The 19,089-nt window shown below is 37.5% G+C and overlaps 1 protein-coding gene across 9 annotated transcripts in view; it reads left to right on the forward strand.

Annotated features, from left to right (window-relative positions):
• Positions 1-19,089, forward strand: part of lama2 (laminin, alpha 2) — a 294,429-nt gene that overhangs the window by 262,973 nt on the left and 12,367 nt on the right. For 7 of the 9 annotated variants that reach the window (XM_028440103.1, XM_028440104.1, XM_028440097.1 and 4 more), the window contains 6 exons: positions 122-268; positions 1,269-1,322; positions 9,789-9,940; positions 10,021-10,197; positions 13,938-14,094; positions 18,616-18,720. In XM_028440103.1, coding sequence (XP_028295904.1) covers positions 122-268; positions 1,269-1,322; positions 9,789-9,940; positions 10,021-10,197; positions 13,938-14,094; positions 18,616-18,720 — 792 coding nt within the window. The remainder of the gene's footprint in view (positions 1-121; positions 269-1,268; positions 1,323-9,788; positions 9,941-10,020; positions 10,198-13,937; positions 14,095-18,615; positions 18,721-19,089) is intronic. The other 2 variants (XM_028440096.1, XM_028440098.1) reach the window with 2 other exon arrangements.

Here is a 19,089-nt window from a genome sequence, read left to right on the forward strand (position 1 = left end):
AACAACCAAGACATTCACTCCTGCATTCCTTTTTTGGAGGTTTAGTCCTGGATTTTAATGGTGGTCATTTTCTCTGCCATGTTGTTTTCTCATGCCTCTTGCTCGGTCTCCTCTACCACAGAATCTGTACACGGTGAGCTTCACTAAGCCAGGATACATGGAGCTGGGCGGCCTCTCACTGGCGGTGGGCACAGAGATCAGCCTGTCGTTCAGCACCTTATCAGACACTGGAACCATCCTGCTGGCTGTGGGCGGAGCTCCAGTCCTGGTAAGTACAACGCTGTAGATTACAAACGTCTGCTTGGTTTTTAATGAGCTTTGACTTATTTTTAATAGCCGCTTCTTAAGAAATAAAATGATTCACTTAAAGAGTTTACGGACCATAAAACATGAACAGTTGGACTTGATTGGATGTAGCTGCAAAATTAGGAAAATGAATGTGTGGAAAAGTATTGTAAGCATGCAAATATGAATTGTGAATGATTTGAATGTTAATATCAACTCATTATACCAAATATTTCGATATCCTACATTTCTGGTGACCCCAGAGATTACTTGTTAGTTTTTCATCATGTCACGGATTAGTGCACAAAGTGACAAGATGCACCAGCTCAAATGTTTAATAATTGATTTTTTTGGGAAATAATTGTTGAGAGAGCAACGTTGTATAAGATTGTGTGTGTGGTGTTTCAATTTGAAAAAGAATGATGTAATCAGTATATATATATATTTTTTTTTAATCAATTACTAGACATTTCAGTCTACCCAATTCAATTTCCGGACGACCCCAAGGTTGAAAAACCTGAAAAACTGTTCATCAATGACAATGAAATAGAATAGAATAGAATGGAATAGAGTACTCCTTTATTGATCCCCAATGGGGATATTCACTTTTGCAGCAACATAATAACACAAGAGCAGACAGTAGAAACAAAATAAATATTCACATAGATAATAGTTCAAAAATGTAGAGTTGATCAGGCAACAAAACTTGATCAAAATGATTACATAAAGAGAAATGCAACTACTGCTTTGTAAATATGGTTGACAGAAATTGAACTGTAATTAAAATAAAATGATTAATTGCTGAAAGTTAATGATTTCTTACTCATCTGTCTTGCATTTCTGCTCATTGAAATGGCAGGTAGTCGTTGTAATTGTTTAAATTGTGTTAAATATTCTCTTGTCTTACAACTTTGCTCAGAAGAATTCTCTGTTAGTACAAAGTGACATTAAAATCCATTTTTACTATATTTGTTTTGATTCAGGCGCAGAATTCTAACAACTTTAATTCTAAGAGGAGGCGTCGGCAGTCAGGAGAGGTGGGTTTGTAAACTTCCTGTAAATGCTGCACTCTTTCCTTTCCATACGTTGCATAAGTGCATATTGATGAGATTTGTAGGCATCTGCGCTAATTGGATTTCCATCTAAAATGCACACTTGCGTTGATACCTGAGCTCAAAGACACTCCGCCTTAAATGGCTGCAGTAGCTGCAGGATGGACAGCAGGGAGCCCAGCTTTTAGCTGACTCAGCTCGCTCACAAACACAATCACACAGGGACCCTTTATCTAAGTGAATTAAGTTTCCATGAGTGCATATTAATGAAATTTGATTCCGTTGGCAAGCGTGCTGATTGAATTGTGTTACAGCTAAAACACACACGGCACATATGCAAACGCGCACACACAGTGATCTGACACCAAAGTCTTTTGAGAATAATTAAATCCTTTGTTTTATCTCTTAGGAACACGTCATGTGTTTCATGTCAAACGTGTGTGTGTGAGTGTGTGTGTGTTACTTATAGATTATCCATCATGACTGGCTGCTGGGCGCATAAATCTATTTTTACTAACTATGGTGAAATGGCTGTGTGTGTGTGCGCGCGTGTGTAAAGAAAGGTTAAGCGAGGGTAAAAACACCATCAACTCAACTTGGCCCTGACTAATGGCTGTTTTAGAGAGTGACAGAGATGGAGGGCATGAGGGAGGGGGTTAAGAGACAAAGGATGGAGGGATTTAGAGGTGAAAGGAAGGATGGGAGGAAAAGTGCTGAACATGAATGAGAGATAATCCAGGTAATTGACACAATGAAAAGATGATAACAGAGGGAAAAACGGCACAGGTTTGAGGATGAGGCGTGAAAAGCAGAGGTTGGTGAATGTCTTCCATGTTGTTGACAGTGATGGACACTTAGAGACTCAAACACATTCAGTGTCACATGTAAACTGCAGCGTTCTATAAAAAGCTTTTTCTAACCTTTAATGAGCCAGAACACATTGTGCTTTGAATAAAGTAAGTACCACACTGTGCTGCCTACTGCCCTAAAGGGTTATTAAATGACTCAATATGAAGCCAAACAGTGAATCCATTGTTTTCAATAATATTAATAACCATCTATGGATAGGCTGATTGCATTTAGACCAGGGGTGTCAAACTCAGGGGCCATTTACGCCCCACTTTGATCTTAGGTGCAGTGGCCATGCCAGTAAAATACACATTTCTATGTGTAAAAAAGTGCAATCAGATGATTATTTTGCGCTAAATCACTCTTCACTTTGGATGATGTATGTGATCGACTTCTTACAGCAGTGGTTCCCAGTATTTTTGTCCAGTGTACCCCCTTTTTGTCAATTCATGTGTATCCCCTCTTTATGCTTTTTCATTTGTGGAACAGTGGGTCCCTAAGTCTTAATCTACAAATTTAAATCAATGGGTGGAATTTAGAATGTATATATATATATATATACTGTATATACGTAAATAAGTAAATACAGTTTCCTTTGTAAAATGTAGCTAATTATTGTCTCCTATTGTCAGAAATGTGATAAAATGGCCTCTTAAGCGTAAAATAATCATTTTTTAATAAATTACAGGAAAGTATAGTATTTTATTAAGCAATTGTACTTTTAGTTTGTGGTAAGTGTGCCAACAAAAAAAATCTGTCTACATATGTATATACAAGTATACTTTTATTTATTTGTATCCATTATTATTATTATTATTATTTTAATATTTTTGCACCTTATATTTTTTTGCACGTTTTCTTTGTGTATTCTTGCTTATTTTTTTGTGTGTATATTATTATTATTATTAGTGTTGTTTTTTAATATGCCACTCTTTGTCTTTCCAATTACCCCTCAGAGATTAATAAAGTTTATTCTGATTCTGATTCATGTCCAGTATTTGACCTTAAGGATTGTCGAATTTACATAATTAAAAAAAAAAAAAGGATGACTACATGGTTATTTGTGAGAAATAGTCAGTTCTGAGGAAAAATGTTGTTATACCAAACAATGTGCGATAAAATTTTTGAACAATGAGCATAGAAATATTGCAGGCTTCAATTATATATCAGATAAAATCATTTAATTTGTGAATTTTAGAAGAACTGAAATATCTGCAACTGAACCATTCAGTGATAATAAGTTTTATTTATTTGTCTCATGGCTAAACTTTATATCTCAGCACAGGATGTGAGAAACACTACAATAAACTCACATATCATCTCACTGTACACACAATACAATAATCTTAAATAAGAAAGAAACTGCTTGAGCTTTAAGACTATAACCTGTTCTGGTTTCTTTCCACATTAACTCAACCTTGACATTTTCCACTGCAATTCAGCAGAAGTGAAGAGTAGAATATAATTACAATATTAAAACTTTGTGGCAGTGATTTAAGGGCACTAAACCTCATTTCAATGCATTTTACTCTTTGTCTAATGAATGTATTTCTTTATAACCTTTATTTCTACAGATACTCACATTGAGACAACAAGGTGTCATTTTAGATAAACCTGTTTTAGAGAAATAAATAAAATAATTTAAACACAGATGTGTTAAGTGCTGCACAATTTAATACAAAGTCAAATGCTAATAGAACAGGTAGGAATACTAAAAACAGGAACAGGTTGACATTGAGTTAAAGCGATTGCAACAGTTGCTTAAAAGCCGTAAATGAAATGAAACTGGTTAAGCTAATCTGCACATCAGAGTGCAGTGGTTGGTGAGGTGGTTACAGTCTGTTGGTCAAGAAGCATAAAAAGCATCTTTTCCTGTGATACATGATTTTGAACACATAGTTCACTGATGATGACCATGAGTGCTCGAGAACAGAATGTAGCAGCTAAAAAAAACCTCAAATGGATAAAAGAGTCAAATTCCTCGTGTGTACAACATACACTTGGCGATTAAAGATGATTCTGATTCTGATTCTGATTCTGAAGAATCTGCCAGGCCATGATTGTGAATATAGTTTAAATCCATGGTTGGTGTTAGTGGGAGGTAAATCTAAGTAACTTGTGCTTAGCGCTCCCCCTAAAGGTCCCTTTTGGTTATGTCACTGTCATAAACACTTTGCCCCACCCTATAGCTACATGTTCACCTTTGCTCTCCCAAGACAGTAGCAACCGATCACTGAAAAATCCTAGTACAACAGTAACGCTAAGGGTGCTTTCACACATATAGTCCCATGTGACCATGTGAACAGTATGAGGAAGAGAGACAAGTAAAATAAATAAATGATGTGGGAGTAATACGGAAGGGAGTGTGGAAATGTGTGTGATGTGTTTGTGTGCTGACAAAGCAGCTCTAAAAATGGATGAATGGATGGATGGATATTTGTGTGTGTGCTGCCTGATGGAGCGCTGGGTTGCGAGTGTGTGCGCGTGCCTGTTGCGCTGAGCTGTCACTGCATGGAGTTGCTTTGTTCCTCAGACAAAGGTCTACTCTGCCTTTTTTTTCTGGTTCCACCATAATATAAGTTTAAAGAAAGTGAATTTGTAGACAACCGTGTTCAGTTTGTATCGGGTTGTACATCTCGAGCTGTACATCTTGCTACCGTGTCGGAGGCAGGAAAGTTGCATCTGGCGTTTTCTGGCCAGAGACAGCGAGGGAGGGGATGAAAGACCCCCAATCACCCCATAAACACTTAACTACCCTCACAGGGACTACAAGAAGGATTTATTAACGGTGAAAAAAGTTACTTAGTTCTGCTTTAAGTTTTGGATTTGATATTAGATTTGTTAAAATGGCTTTAAAAGCATTTTTTCTAAAAAGGAAAAGTGCTGCACATCAGCTCTAATATATGGTTAAATGAGCTGTCGTCTTATCTAATATAATAATATTATGCAACTTAAATTTAAATCCGGGAGCTTTTGATGAGGTATGGGACAATTTATTTGTCCAAGTACATAACAATTAGGTAGACTGAAATGATTTGATGAATTTTGAATTACAGTACTTATTTTTTTATTATTGTTGTTGTATGTTTGTTTTTTATGCATATGCATATGCCTCTGTAGGTGTATAATCACATATACATTAGTTTGTTTGTTTGGTTTATTAGTTGTATAATTCCTGTTGATATGTGGGGGATAAGGGGTGGGAGATTGTGGATTTATGACATTTCAGAACCACTAAAATCAATAATAAGAAATATGACTGGAAAAAATATAAACATATTTAGTGTAAAATAAAAGTAAATTATGGATAGAAGTGTATACCAGTAATAGGCCTATTCAAATATGATTTTATTTTTACCCTCGGCCTTGGTCAAAGAGCATTGTCATCAGTTTGTCGTCTGTCTGTCCGGAAAAATGGCATTTTTTAAAAAGTCTCTATTTTTGGAATCTGATATTTCATGTAGGTGTAAATCTGAATTCATAACCCAGCAACAATTCATGCATCAAAACATTGGTACTAATATGGGGATTCTAAGTAATGAAGCAAAGTTTCCAATTTTTGGTGAAAAAACAGCGTTTCTGAGGATTTTGAAAAAAAACTTTTGTCGTGGACTGATTTGTGTTTGTCACAGAAACTTTTACGTGGTGAGTAATCATATTTAATAATGTTTTATTCCCCTACCGGTATTATAAATGTAATGGATGGAACATTTCCAACTATAAATTCACTGAAGTGCTTAGCTAGGTCACAATAAATCAATGTAAATTATTTTTCATTAATATTGTGAGGATTTTTCAAATGTCAGGCCAAGGGTTTTCCAGTGCGGGCACGTTATGTTTTTTAAACTACACTTATTTCAATGTTTTAATGTAATATTATTAGGGTTCAATGTTTTTCATGCACCAGCTTCAGTGTAAACACATTTCTGTATTATTCTGCCTTACTCGTTTGTGTGCGTGTGTGTGTGTGTACATGTGTGTGTGCTTGTGCCATTCTATCTGTGCATGAGAGTGAGAAACGTGTTGTAGCTACATCGCAGTTCAATTTGTCCCCGACCTCAAATTGAAATTCCATTTTCAGGTGGTAAATTGTCTCCCACTTCGCCCTCTGGCACACAGTGAATTAAAATTCAAATTAGCCTGACCCTGCACGCTGCTCCCTCACACACCTCTGTCCCTTCTCCCTCTCCCTCTATACGTCTCTATCTTGCTGTTTTGCTCTCTGCCCTCTCATCTCTTCCTCCATTATCCCGTCCTCTCTGCTCCTCTCATCTATGCTTTTTTTCTCTGCACTTTTATTACCTCCCCTTATTTCCCCCAATTTCTCTTCATAAACTCCATATCTCTCCCACTCATCTGGGCTCTTCCAGTTGCCTTTTCCCACTCTAATCCACTCTGGCTTTGCTCCTATTGGTCTTTGCTCTTTTGCCTTCATCACTAGGTTGTTACCAATGTCCTTCATTTGACCTTTTCCTCTTTTTCTCTCAATGATTTACTTAAATTTTTGTCACAGTTTTCCTTTAGTCTACATTTTTACCTCACTCACACGCCACTAAATTCAAACAAAGACAGAAAGCAAATCTATGATTAAATTGCTTAATATTCTCATAGAAATATGAACAGAGATTAAAGCAAAAACAAAATATTACAATGAAACTATTTAAAATATTTCAAATACTACTATTTCTTTAAATATGTGAACATAGCTACTAGCCTAACACTAACTGTTCTCATATCACACAAGAAGTTGTGCCCATATTATTTACCATTATGCCTCTAAGATTTAGATACATAAGCACTTATGGAAAAAAATGGACGCATTTATTTATTTTTTTTCTTCTTTTTTTTTTCTAGCTATTGCTATAAAACTAGAACAAACTGTTTCATTTGGTGCACGATTGGTTCACAAGAATGAATGGTTTACATCAGGGATGTCAAACTCATCTCAGTTCAAGGGCCACATACGATCTGAAGCATGCCTGACCAAAAAAAAAAAAAATCAATTTTTTGCTACTCTTTTTCTAAAAAAATTGCAAATAAGTTTGCCAGAATTCTGTAAAATAATTTGCTAGAAATTTTTCAGATTTTAGAGAAGAAAAAAAATGCAATTTAATATTACTGGTAATATTGTAATAGCTACTGCAAGCCCTATCATTTTTTGGAGGAGTTTTATTGAATTTGGGAATTTGGAGGGAGTGAGATATCTACAATGTAATTTGTAATTTTTGCTTTGAATTTTTTGGAATGGTTCTGTTTGTGTAGCACATTTAATACACAAGGGAACTCAATGTACTTTACATGATCAAAAAGTGCAACAGAAAACATTTAACAGCATAAAATCTATAAGAACATTAATGTCGGCAACCCCCCCCCCCCCCAAAAAAAAAGAACAAAAAAACATTTAAAATCATTAGTAAAATCATCAACAAACACATTACATCAACAACAACATGACTACAAAGATTTTTATCAAGAACTTCTTAACTAGAGGGACTTATTCCTACACAAGTTTCCATTTGGTTTTAGTAACACTATATTTAACTCTACATCCACTTATTCTTTAAAATGTTGACACTTTGCCACTATAATATAATGGCGTTGAAAACTGTCAATGCCAGGCAAGACAAATGTATTTATATAGAGAATTTCATGCACAAAGCAATTCACTGTGCTCTACATGATTAAAAGATGCAACAGAAAATATTAGACAGGGTTACAAATCTACAATACAAACATTAAATCAACAATATAATGAAAACACTCTCAGTCATACGTGGTAGAAAAAAAGCTGCTTTTAACTTGGATTTTAAAATGTAATGTGCCATGGCAAATCCAGGAACAAGTCATATGAGAGAAAGGGAGAAAAAGGACCAAGTTATAATGAAGAAAGCACTCCATGCTTCAAATAAGGTTAAACTTTGTAAACTTCAAACAGCTATTGACATGCATTGCTGTGGGTTGGGTTAATGCAAAGTAATGCAAATCCACATCCTTTGTTTCTGTCCCCTCAGCCTCCTGCTCTTTAGGATCTTTGAGGACCATGTTCTCCCTTGTGTATATTAGAGAGTGACAACATTCAAATGGTCATAACGTTTTCAAATATTATTTGCCCCCTGGCCGACACGTTCCTGGTATTCTCATGGCCCATCACAAATGTTCACTGAGTCGCTCGTTAACTTCAGCTCTGCTGGCAGTTTGTTCCACTTCTTTGCAGCATAACAACTAAAAGCAGCATCACCATGTTTGCTGTGAACTTTGGGCTTCACTATCTGACCTGTGCCCATAGATCTGAGAGATACCTGATTATCATGTCACTGATGTATTCTGGACCAAACCCATTCACAGATTTATACACCAGCAGCAGAACTTTAAAGTCTATTCTGAGTCTGACTGGGAGCCAGTGTAAAGACTTTAAAACTGGAGTAATGTGCTCTGACCTCTTTGTTCTGGTTAAGACCCGAGCTGCAGCGTTCTGAACCAGCTGTAGCTGTTTGATGCTCTTTTGGGGGATTCCTGTCAGAAGACCATTACAATAGTCCAGTCTGCTGGAGATAAAAACATGGACCAGTTTCTCCTGATCTTTCTGAGTCATTAAACCTTTCACTCTGGAGATGTTCTTTAGGTGGTAGAAGCTGTTTTTGTGATAGATTTGATCTGACTGTTGAATGTAAGATCTGAGTCAATCAGAACACCAAGGTTTTTGACTTGGTCTTTAGCTTTTAAAGATCGAGACTCAAGATACTCGCTGACAGCTGTCCTCTTTTCCTTGTTACCAAAGACAATCACCTCCGTCTTGTCATGATTTAGTTGAAGGAAGTGTTCACTCATTCAGCAGTTTACTTTTTCTAAGCAGTCACACAAACACCTCAATGGGACCATAGTCAGTGATAGACATAGTTGTGTGTCACCTGCGTAGCTTTGATAATCAACCTTACAGTTCTGTAAAATTTGTCCTAAAGGAAGCATATAAAGGCTAAACAAGAACAGAGCCCTGAGGAACCCCACAGGACATTGGTAATCTGTCAGATTCAAATTTTTCCAATGCTTACAAAATAACTTAAGTAGGACTTAAACCATTGTATTACTTTTCCTTTTAGTCCAACCCACATTTGCAATCTGTGCAACAATATTGTATGATCTACAGTGTCAAATGCAGCACTTAGATCCAATCGAATGAGAACAGATACTTTTCCTTTTTTTCCACCTTGTGTCATTGATCACTTTGATAAGAGCAGTTTCAGTGCTGTGATTAGAACGAAAGCCTGACTGAAATGTATCAAATATTTCGTTGAATGTTAAGAATTGACTCAGTTGGTTGAAGACCACCTTCTCAATGATCTTGGCCATGAATGGAAGGTTGCTGATTGGTCTATAGTTAGCCAGTATAGAGGCATCCAGTGTTCTCTTTTTTAACAGAGGTTTCACAGCAGCTACTTTCAGGGATTTTGGTACAGTGCCTGATTGGAATGAGCAGTTAATTATATGACACAAATCAGTGACAATTGACTTTACAAAAATTTTAAAGTTAAAACTTCTTTAAAAGTTTATATATACATTGTTCTGTACATTACAGAGAATAATGAGGTTTATTCCCTCTTGCAGCCGTTCCTCTCGGTCATGTTGAATAAAGGCTCTTTGGAGGTGTTGGTGTTTACCGGCAGTCACGACCCACGCCGTGTCATCAGACGATCGGATGTAGGCACGCTGAACGATGGTAGAGAACACTCACTACGCATCGACAGGCTGCCTGGCAGGTTAGTGTGTTTATGTAATTGTGACACTGTTTGTTGCCTGTCTACTTTATTTTATGTATATTTCTTTTGTTTTCCTTTAGATTGTTTGCTGTCCAAGTGGACGAGGAGACCAAGAAGGAAGCAACAATGCCCAGCGATCAGCCAATCAGCTTGCAGCGTGTTTTCCTCGGTGGTATTCCTGCAGAGGTGGAGCAGACATCCAACAGAGTCAACGTACCTTTCCAGGGATGCATTTGGAACCTCATGGTCAACTCTGTGTATGTAAAACAATGTTTTAACACTTGACCATGAAGCAAACAATATCTTTATTTCAACTAAAGTCATTCACAGTTTAATTTGGTCATCTTGTGCACGTCAGTTATAGCCGTAAAATGCTGCGGTTGGTATTTTCGAGAGTTCTCAGTTTGGCCAAAAGGACTTTTAAAATCTATTCAAACTATGTCTCCCTCAGTGTTTAATATATTTTGTTACACCCACAACATAATTAGTGAGGATGTCTACATGTACTCCAAAAGCTCTACTATAGTTAATGTCACTGATTTCAAAGGAATGCTCAAACAGCTTCCCATGTTACACACCTTTTATACATTGGCTTTAACATGTTCGTGTTTTTTTTTTTAGCTACTTTAGTGTTTTAAATTTCCTAAACTTTATACAACTTCATTTACATTCTTTCATCCATTTCAATGCTTCTTTCAACTTTTTCAAATTATTGCAACTTTATTACAATGTTTTAGATAAAGATGTACCGAAAGTGAAACACTGAAAGAAATGATGATTACAATTATTAGCACCAATGCATTTATGGCTCTGACTGTGTACCAGTAAAATTACAACAATGCATATGAATAAATTAATATTAATGCTTCAAAGAATAAATCAATTGAAGATATACCAAATATTTATTCAGCACTGACATTCCAAAAATTCACAATATGAAAAAAAATGAAAAATGGAAATAAAATCTAATGTATACAGTAAATATTAATATTGTACAGGCCTATAACTGACTGGGCTTCTCAAAGTGAGTCAAAATAAATACCGGTATGTCCTCTAATGAAAACATATATTGTATTTAAGTTGTTGATTAAGAGTAGCTTCTCTGCTTTATTACAGTAAAGTTTGTTGAAACAAACAAAATTGTGGATTTTTCCCGGATTTATAAGCTTCATGCCGCCACAAAATTGAGCTCTGTCACATTAGACCAGGTGGAACAATGAAATTGTTAACATTAAATTGTTTTTGCTTGATCACTCATTTTGTCTGCACACTGCCTCATCATAGCAACGACACGGAGAAATGTTGTCAGAGAAAGAGAGAGAGCGCCCGCTGCAGCAGCGTGGATGAAGTAAAAGTCAGCCAGTTTGTAATAGAAGTTAGGTTTGTTCAGGATTGATCGGTGCTCTGCACTCTGAGGCTGATGGAAACGCTTCTGTAAGGAGGACAGACAGACGGAGCGGAGATCAGAACAGCCTGGATACAGGATGTATCCAGGCTGTTCTGATCTCCTCTCCGTCTCCAGTAAAAGTTAGCCAGATTGTAATTGTACCATAACAGCATGAAGTTGCCAAATCACCACGTAGGATTTGTTCAGAAGTCTGACTCGCTGTGATCAATCCGCGGTAGTTCACGGTAAGAAGAGCGGACGAAGGTGTATCAGTCTGGTTCCAGTAAAAAGTGATCATAAAAAGCTGTAAATGGACTGATATGTAGACGTGTAGCAGTGAGGAGGTGACTTCATGTAGTAAAGGAAACTTATCAGTTGAAACACGGACATTTCCGTGAAACCTAACTTGAGTACAGCAGCCTGCCTACCTGCCCGTTCTGATTGGCTGAGTTGTCTGAAGGGCACCCTTTTCCTAGAAAATTGCTAAATTATTGTAATGCGGCCAATAAAACAGTGCGCTTCATAGCCCAGAAATTAAGGTAAATGTCTCAGATGTAATGAAATACCATATTTCCAAACAAGAGCGTGCTGGGTTGTTTTGGTGAAAAAAAAGTATGAACACTTACAGCCAAAAATAGCCCAAAAGTACATTTTTGGTTTTCAGCTGAAATTTTTGGTGCATCACTATTTCAGATACTTAAACCCATTTCAACATGTTCACCTTACTCTAGCTTTCTTCAGCTTTCTTCAATTTTATTTAGAATGTCTCAGAAATTTCAACATTTTTCAGCTTATTCAAGCTTTTCTCATTTTTTTCCATCCTTCTCCCACTTCTTAAGCTTATTTCAACATGTTTCCACCTTTCTCACTGTTTTTCAACCCATTTCAGTCATATTTTCCTTCATACAGCGTTCTACAGTAGATTTCACCACCTACATCCTCACTTGCAATTGTTCAAAAAATCCAGTTCATCTCGTTCAGTTTTATAATGATTTACTTTTCTATTGTTGCGTCAGCCTTGACTATAGTGTGATGACCCTCCTGTTTGACTTTATATTACTAATGTCTTCTTTGATGATCACTGCTATAGCTCTCCCTGTGATCACTGTCATTTACTTTTGGCGTGGGGCAGTAAGGGACTCATTTGCATCATTTAAACCCTGCATGCAGCAGGGTTAAAGAGCGTTTATTGCGCTTGCAGGAGGTCATGATGATGGTGATGGTGTTGATGATGAAGTCAGTGTCGTCTTCTGCCTGAACAGCAGTAATGGAGCTGTCTTCGGTCATAAACACACTCATAACTCAAAATCCACCCGCTCGTCATGTTGTTTTTGTTTGTGTTCACCTATCACATCGCTCAATATTTCTTTTACCGTGCTATCGCTCCGTCGCCTCACCACCATCAGACCAACTTCAAACTAATCTGACCTCACTGTCCGTCTGTTTGTCTGTCTGTTATTTTGGTCTTTTGTTGAGCCCACAGGTCGATTGCCTCACTTTCTTCCAAATAACCAAACATCTGGAGCTCCACAATATATTTAATGACCAAACATTATGACGATACAACTAGAATACAACAATATAATGAAAAAGCAAATTGTATTTGTGTAATATTGGGGTGGTTGTAGCCTCAGAGGGTACGGAGAATAGAGCAGGGGTGTCAAAGTCATTTTAGGCCAAATAAAAAGTAATTTTATGCAGGAATCGAACAATTTCAACATTAATGTCCCCATTTGGTGAATTTATGTGGAATAATTTCAGGAAAATGTAGTTCTTTGAACAATTTGAGATTTAAAATGACTGTCAAGTGATAATACCATGGGAAAATATTGTGGAGTTTCATTGAATGTATGTATTTAGAAGGGCTGAGATACTGTATCTACAACTGAATTATGTGGTAATTTAGAAAGTAATTTTTACATTTTTCTTTTTGTCTTTTTTAACGTTGTTCTGCGTTCTGAATTAGATGGTCTAAAGCAGGGGTGCCTAATTTCTTTTCATTGAAAGGCAAAAAATTAATCACGGTGAAGGGCTGCGGGGCCTAAAATAAACATTCAAATTGCAGGGCATGAAATTAAATATGCCAATAACTTAACTGTCTTCAAAGACATTTAGTGCAATATAAATTCAACAAAATGGGACACTGCATACACACGAATGTAACAAGAATGTAATTGGACATCAGCTTTAGATTTTTTTTTTATTATTATAAATCACTGTACTGTATTCCATTTTTATATTTTCAATGATAACATTTTGAATAAAAAAACAAAACAAAAAACAATTTCAGATATTGGCTGCGGGCCAAACCTAATCGCTTGTGGGCCAACTTTGGCTCGCGGTCCCCATATTGAACGGCCCTGATTTGGTTCCCGGGCCTTGAGTTTAACAGAGAATAACCTGGGCTTAATTATGCTGATTTAAACCTAAGCATTGATCACCTCTGTAATCTTGATTTATCACATTAACAGTCAGCCAATTATAAAAACATTCTTCAATCCAACAATGAGTTTTTTTTTCATGCAACGTTTGTAAAATAAAATGCATCAAATTCTGATTTATTTTGGTTTGAATTTCTCTTTTCTGTCTGACTGTGTGTTCCTCTCTCAGCCTGTCAGATTTCTCTCAGCCCGTTTCTTTCGAGCACGCTGAGATCGGTCAGTGCCCGTACCTCGGCCCTCCTGCACCTGCTCTTCCACTGCCAGAGGAAGAGGAGACGAAGCCGCCCACTGCTCCTCCAACAGCTGCCGTCACACCACCTCCTGCTGTAAGTGGCTGGGATAACACACTCACTGAACATCAGTCGCCTTTCTGAATAATGCTGGATAAAAGACGTTAAAGTGACATTAAAGGGTGTGATTAGGGTGTAAAGAATGCAGAGTCTCCACATTAAGGACATCTTTCTTAATGAAAAACGTGGGGTAACTGTTGCTGCTTCATTTCAGTTCACACACAAGGGTTGTGGTCAATTATAATTGTAATTGCATAATTTATGATTAAATACAATTACAAGGTAATCGCAAAAATATGCTGTTGTAATTGAAATTGAGTTGTAAGTTCAGTTGAGTTCAGATAGTTGACTGTGTAATTGTAATTGGTATTAAAATTCTATAAAAATCTATAATTTACATTTTAATTAAATGCAAACCTGTGGAACCATGTTACAGTTCTAAGTCTTACACATACGTAGTTAACAATCAATAAAAAGTGTTTCATGTCAGCTTTACCTGTCACTTCTCTACAGGATCATTTTACCATTAAAAAAGGTAAATGAAGGGGTAAACAGGCACAAAAAAGGCTCAGATGTTCAAAGCAAAAATATTAATACCAATATTTTTATTGATTAAGAAGCCTAACAAGGCAACCAAGATATGAAAAACAAATGAGATGATAGATCATAATTTTAGTGTATTTTACAGCTGATTTAAGTCATCAGAAATTACTATTTTTATTGTTATTATTTTTTTTTACATTTTCTTATTAGTATTATTATTATTATTATTAGATTTTTTTTAAATTTATTTATTTTATTCTTTTTTTTTTGTCTGTTAATGGAATGTATTGATAATCTCATAATGACGCTCACATTACCCTGTTTTGATGTTAAGTTTAAGTGTTTGTGTGGTGTTTATTTGAAAATAAAATAAAATAATAAATTGTAAAAAAAAGAAAGCTATGTTTATATTTATGTTTTATGGACTTATTTACGAAAGGGTCAATAATTGTAATTAAGAATGTAATTGTAATTGACTTTTAGTGGAATAATAGTAATTGTAAATGGAAAAAATGCCGCTCCCTGTATTCGTAACTGAGTTGTAATTGCACATGGATAATTGAAGACTTAATTGTAATTGAAAAATGTAATTCATCCCAACCCTGACACACACAGATGCACATTTCCAGCCGCTCTCTTTCATTCCAGTGTATGATTGTTATTATATGGCGTCGATGCTGCTTTCCTGAGGTGACACACCAGCTTCCCTGTGATGAAATGCAGCCATGTTGGCTCAGTAATTCATCATGCAGCAGCAGCACAGCCCATTAACTCTTCTTTATCGTCCCTTCAGCCTTGAGTCACTAAACTCCACCTCTGGCAGCCTGTCGTCGTGTGCAGAGCTATAGCTCCATCCTAGCTTTATAGTTAATGAGCACACACGAGCTAAACACCGTGAGCTAGCGTTTAGCCACCATGCTAACAGCAACCTAATTATTTCACTCACTGAGTGCCAGCAATATATATTTCACATATATTTAAAAATGGCATGTCATACAGCAGCCATAGGTTATCAGCATTCCTGTTAGCTGCTAAACTACAGCTCTCAGGGGACATGGATCATGAAGCATGAGCTAAAGCTGCACTATCACTATGGGCTGTTGCTTTATGTGTGCTCATCTCTTTATGATCTAGTGTATAGGCTCTCTGAGTTCCTCTCACCTGTTAACAGCTTTAAATACAGGGAAATGATCTTTAAGCTGAGCAAACTTCTTTATATACTTTTAGTGAGTCAGAAGATTTTAGTCCAGGTTTAACATTCACAGATGGGGAAAATTTATACACACACGTACAAAGTTTCTCCTATGGTAGGGTGACCAGACGTCCCCATTTACCTGGTAGAGTCCCAGTTGATCATTGATTTGTCCTGTTTTTTTCACAGATCAGTCCTGTTTGTCCTGTTTATTAAGAAATGGACTTCTGTTGCTGACAGAAAAGACCCTGAAAGCAGCCGCGCATTTCGCTCACAAACGTGATCTTTTTTTTGACTGATGGCCACTTTGAAGGAACACTGTGTAACCTTTGTCCACTAGGAGCGCTAGACCGGTAACTTTCACGCAAGCGCCCCTAGTGGCCACAAGCACCGCAGCACTGTTGCAAAAATCAGCAAACATTCGATCCAGCCTCCGTTGTTTTTTGATTGTGTATGCAGACAGTAGTTGACCTGTAACTTTGGGATAAGGATTAGCTCTAAGGGCTGGGGTGAGAAGCGGGGCTGGGCTATGGGCTATGGGCTGGAGGAGCAGCCGCCACCGCCGTTGGAATCCTGGTGCTCGGCCTTCCTCGCCGTGTCGGAGGTGCTCCCCCCTACTCCCTGGCCTCGCAGCAGTCGTCGGCCCCCTCCGCCGAGGGTTGGCGCAGCGGCCGGGCGACCCCATGTCCATTCCGACCCCTGGTGAAAGGGACCGACAACGGCGGCAAGGCCAGGGTGTAGGGGGGAGGCGCCACCGACGCAGGCCGAGCACCGGGTCTGAGGCGGCGGGGAGAAGAGTATGACGGTGGCGGCTGCTCCTCCAGCCCATAGACTGTAGCTGCGGTGCAAGCACAGCCCTGAGGGCCAATCCATATCCCGAAGTTACGATCTGACTCGCGGACTTTCCTTACTAAAGAATCCACGTTTAACTCCAGTATCGTAGCGATTAGTGCACTATTAACCCAACACGAAACTATCATATTGTGCTTTTTTGGCTGTAAACAGAGGCTAACTTGTTTCAGCTACCCACAGCAATGGCTGGAAATGCCAGTATGTTTTGACGTCACGTATATTCTAGCCTGTGGTCACGTGACTGCTGTGAAGTGAAATGTTCTCCAGGCCAAAGACGGTCCGTCTCCTCCAAACTTGCATAGTCGGTATTTCAAGAGGGAAGCTCTCGGAGCATTGATACTGTCAAGCGCTGTATATTAGCCTGAGGAATCATTTAAAATAACTCATATGGGTCAACTCTGTAGGTCACACTGTCCACGGTGTGGTTTTAAATTAGTTCAGCTGTTGCAATAATACATTTCATCCAAGGAAGAAAAAAGAAATGTCATTTATGTGACTTAATTTTCATTACAAATAAAAGCATATGCAAATAGTTTATTTGGTTAAATTAGTGTCCTGGTTTTGACTTTTAAAAATCTGGTCACCCTGTCCTATGGTCAGTTTAGGAACTCCAATGAACACACAGACAAACTCCACACAGACCTTGATCCAAACCCACAATCATATTGTTTTGATTACAAGAACAAATCAGACAGAGAATCAGAAATACTTTAAAGAGGAACTAAACCCTGAGGTTTTGGCTGACGTGTGTGTCTCGGCTGGATATTGAAAAAAAATGCCTTGATTATGGGCGGGGCTCCAGGAGCAGTTAGGACACAGTCTTCAAAGAACAATATATGCGATGCTAACTAGCTTCTCAATACTCATTATACATTTCTATTCACAATTCTCTCAATCCAACCTACTCACCATAGATTGTAGAGCCCACAGGTGATACTGTTTAATAAAAGGGGCGGGGGCTAACAGTGACATAAGAAACCACCAAAACGTCACAAAGCTCTATTTTCAGCCAATAGTAAAATTATGTTTTAAAAGCTGAGTTTCAACCCATAGAGGGCAGTCACTCCTACATTTTTACACCAAAAAAACCACCAAATTGTAACTTTGACTAAAGTGTCAAGAATTGGACTAGAATCAATCAACAACACTACTTCATACCCAAAATACAAATGCTTTCAGCAGATTTTGCGGTTTAGTTGCTTTTTATCAATCTCAGGGAGAAATTCCTTTTTCTTTTTTTTTTTTTTTTTTTTTACAATGGTGCCCAGTTGAAATGATAGCAAAAGTGGAAAAAAAACACTTACAAAAATTACATACATGACTAAAAAGCAAAAGTAATGAAGTAAAAAGTAAACACACCTTGTGCTTTATCATGACATTTTAGTGTTACACTGAAAACAGGTCAGAAGACGTCTTTAGCTGCTTCTCTGGATCTTGTATTGAAGTTTAATCACTTAAAATAAAATAATAATTTAGATTTTCTCCTTGAAAACATGATTATAAAAACTTCAATTGTGTGTAATTCAAGATCAAACATGAGCAAATAAAAAAACAACTGATATAAATAGTTCTGTATATTTCTTCCCATGTGAATTCCTCTTTCAGCTCTGCCTGCTTCATCTCAGCATCACTTTTGATCACACTAAACTAAATTCAACCATTTCAACAGCATTTCATTGTATGGCCTGTCCTCTTTTCTGTAATTTATCTTACAGAAAAGTAAATTGTATCACTTGCCTTAGTGTTCTTGTTGGCCAACCTTTTAAAGCTTTCCTGAATGTACCTTATGATGCTGCCGCCACCATGCTTTAGTATGAAAACAACAAACAAACCTGACATGTTCAGATGGTTTATAAATATGGTAAAAGTATTAAAACTTGAAATGTCATCATTTCCTTCATCATTAATCAATGCTTTCACAGCTTGCTGCTTCTAATCTGCTTTCTTCTCACCCAATGACTACTGACCAGCAGGAGGCCATGCCCCCTTCTCCACCTGCTGTCAGACCAACTGTGCCCACTGCTGTAGCTCCACCCACCACCACCAACACCACACAGGATCCCAGCTCAGACGCGGTATACTTTGACACACATGGACATGTTTCTGTTAGTCAGACTTCGTACTGTAGATAAAATCTTTGTTTTAGTCCTCCTGAAAAATGACAAATGTAACTCAGCCTGTGTGAGAGAAAATCTGTGGGGATTATTTTTATTATTATTCTCACTGTGCTGTTACAGTGGTATTCAGGTCCAGGATCAGGTCCCATTTGTCTTGTTGCTCCTTCGTGGCTCTTGTTTTGGGACCTCAATGACAAACTATGGGATCAGTCGTTAATAATACTGATGTTGCACGTTGGTAATCCTGAGTCATGCATTAATTTAAATGGAAGATCAGGAAATACTCTTTTTTTATTGAATCATTGAGCAGCTGCTTCCACAGCTCCC

Source organism: Gouania willdenowi, chromosome 24 (genome assembly GCF_900634775.1).
Source record: "Gouania willdenowi chromosome 24, fGouWil2.1, whole genome shotgun sequence".
Classification (NCBI taxonomy): domain Eukaryota; kingdom Metazoa; phylum Chordata; class Actinopteri; order Blenniiformes; family Gobiesocidae; genus Gouania; species Gouania willdenowi.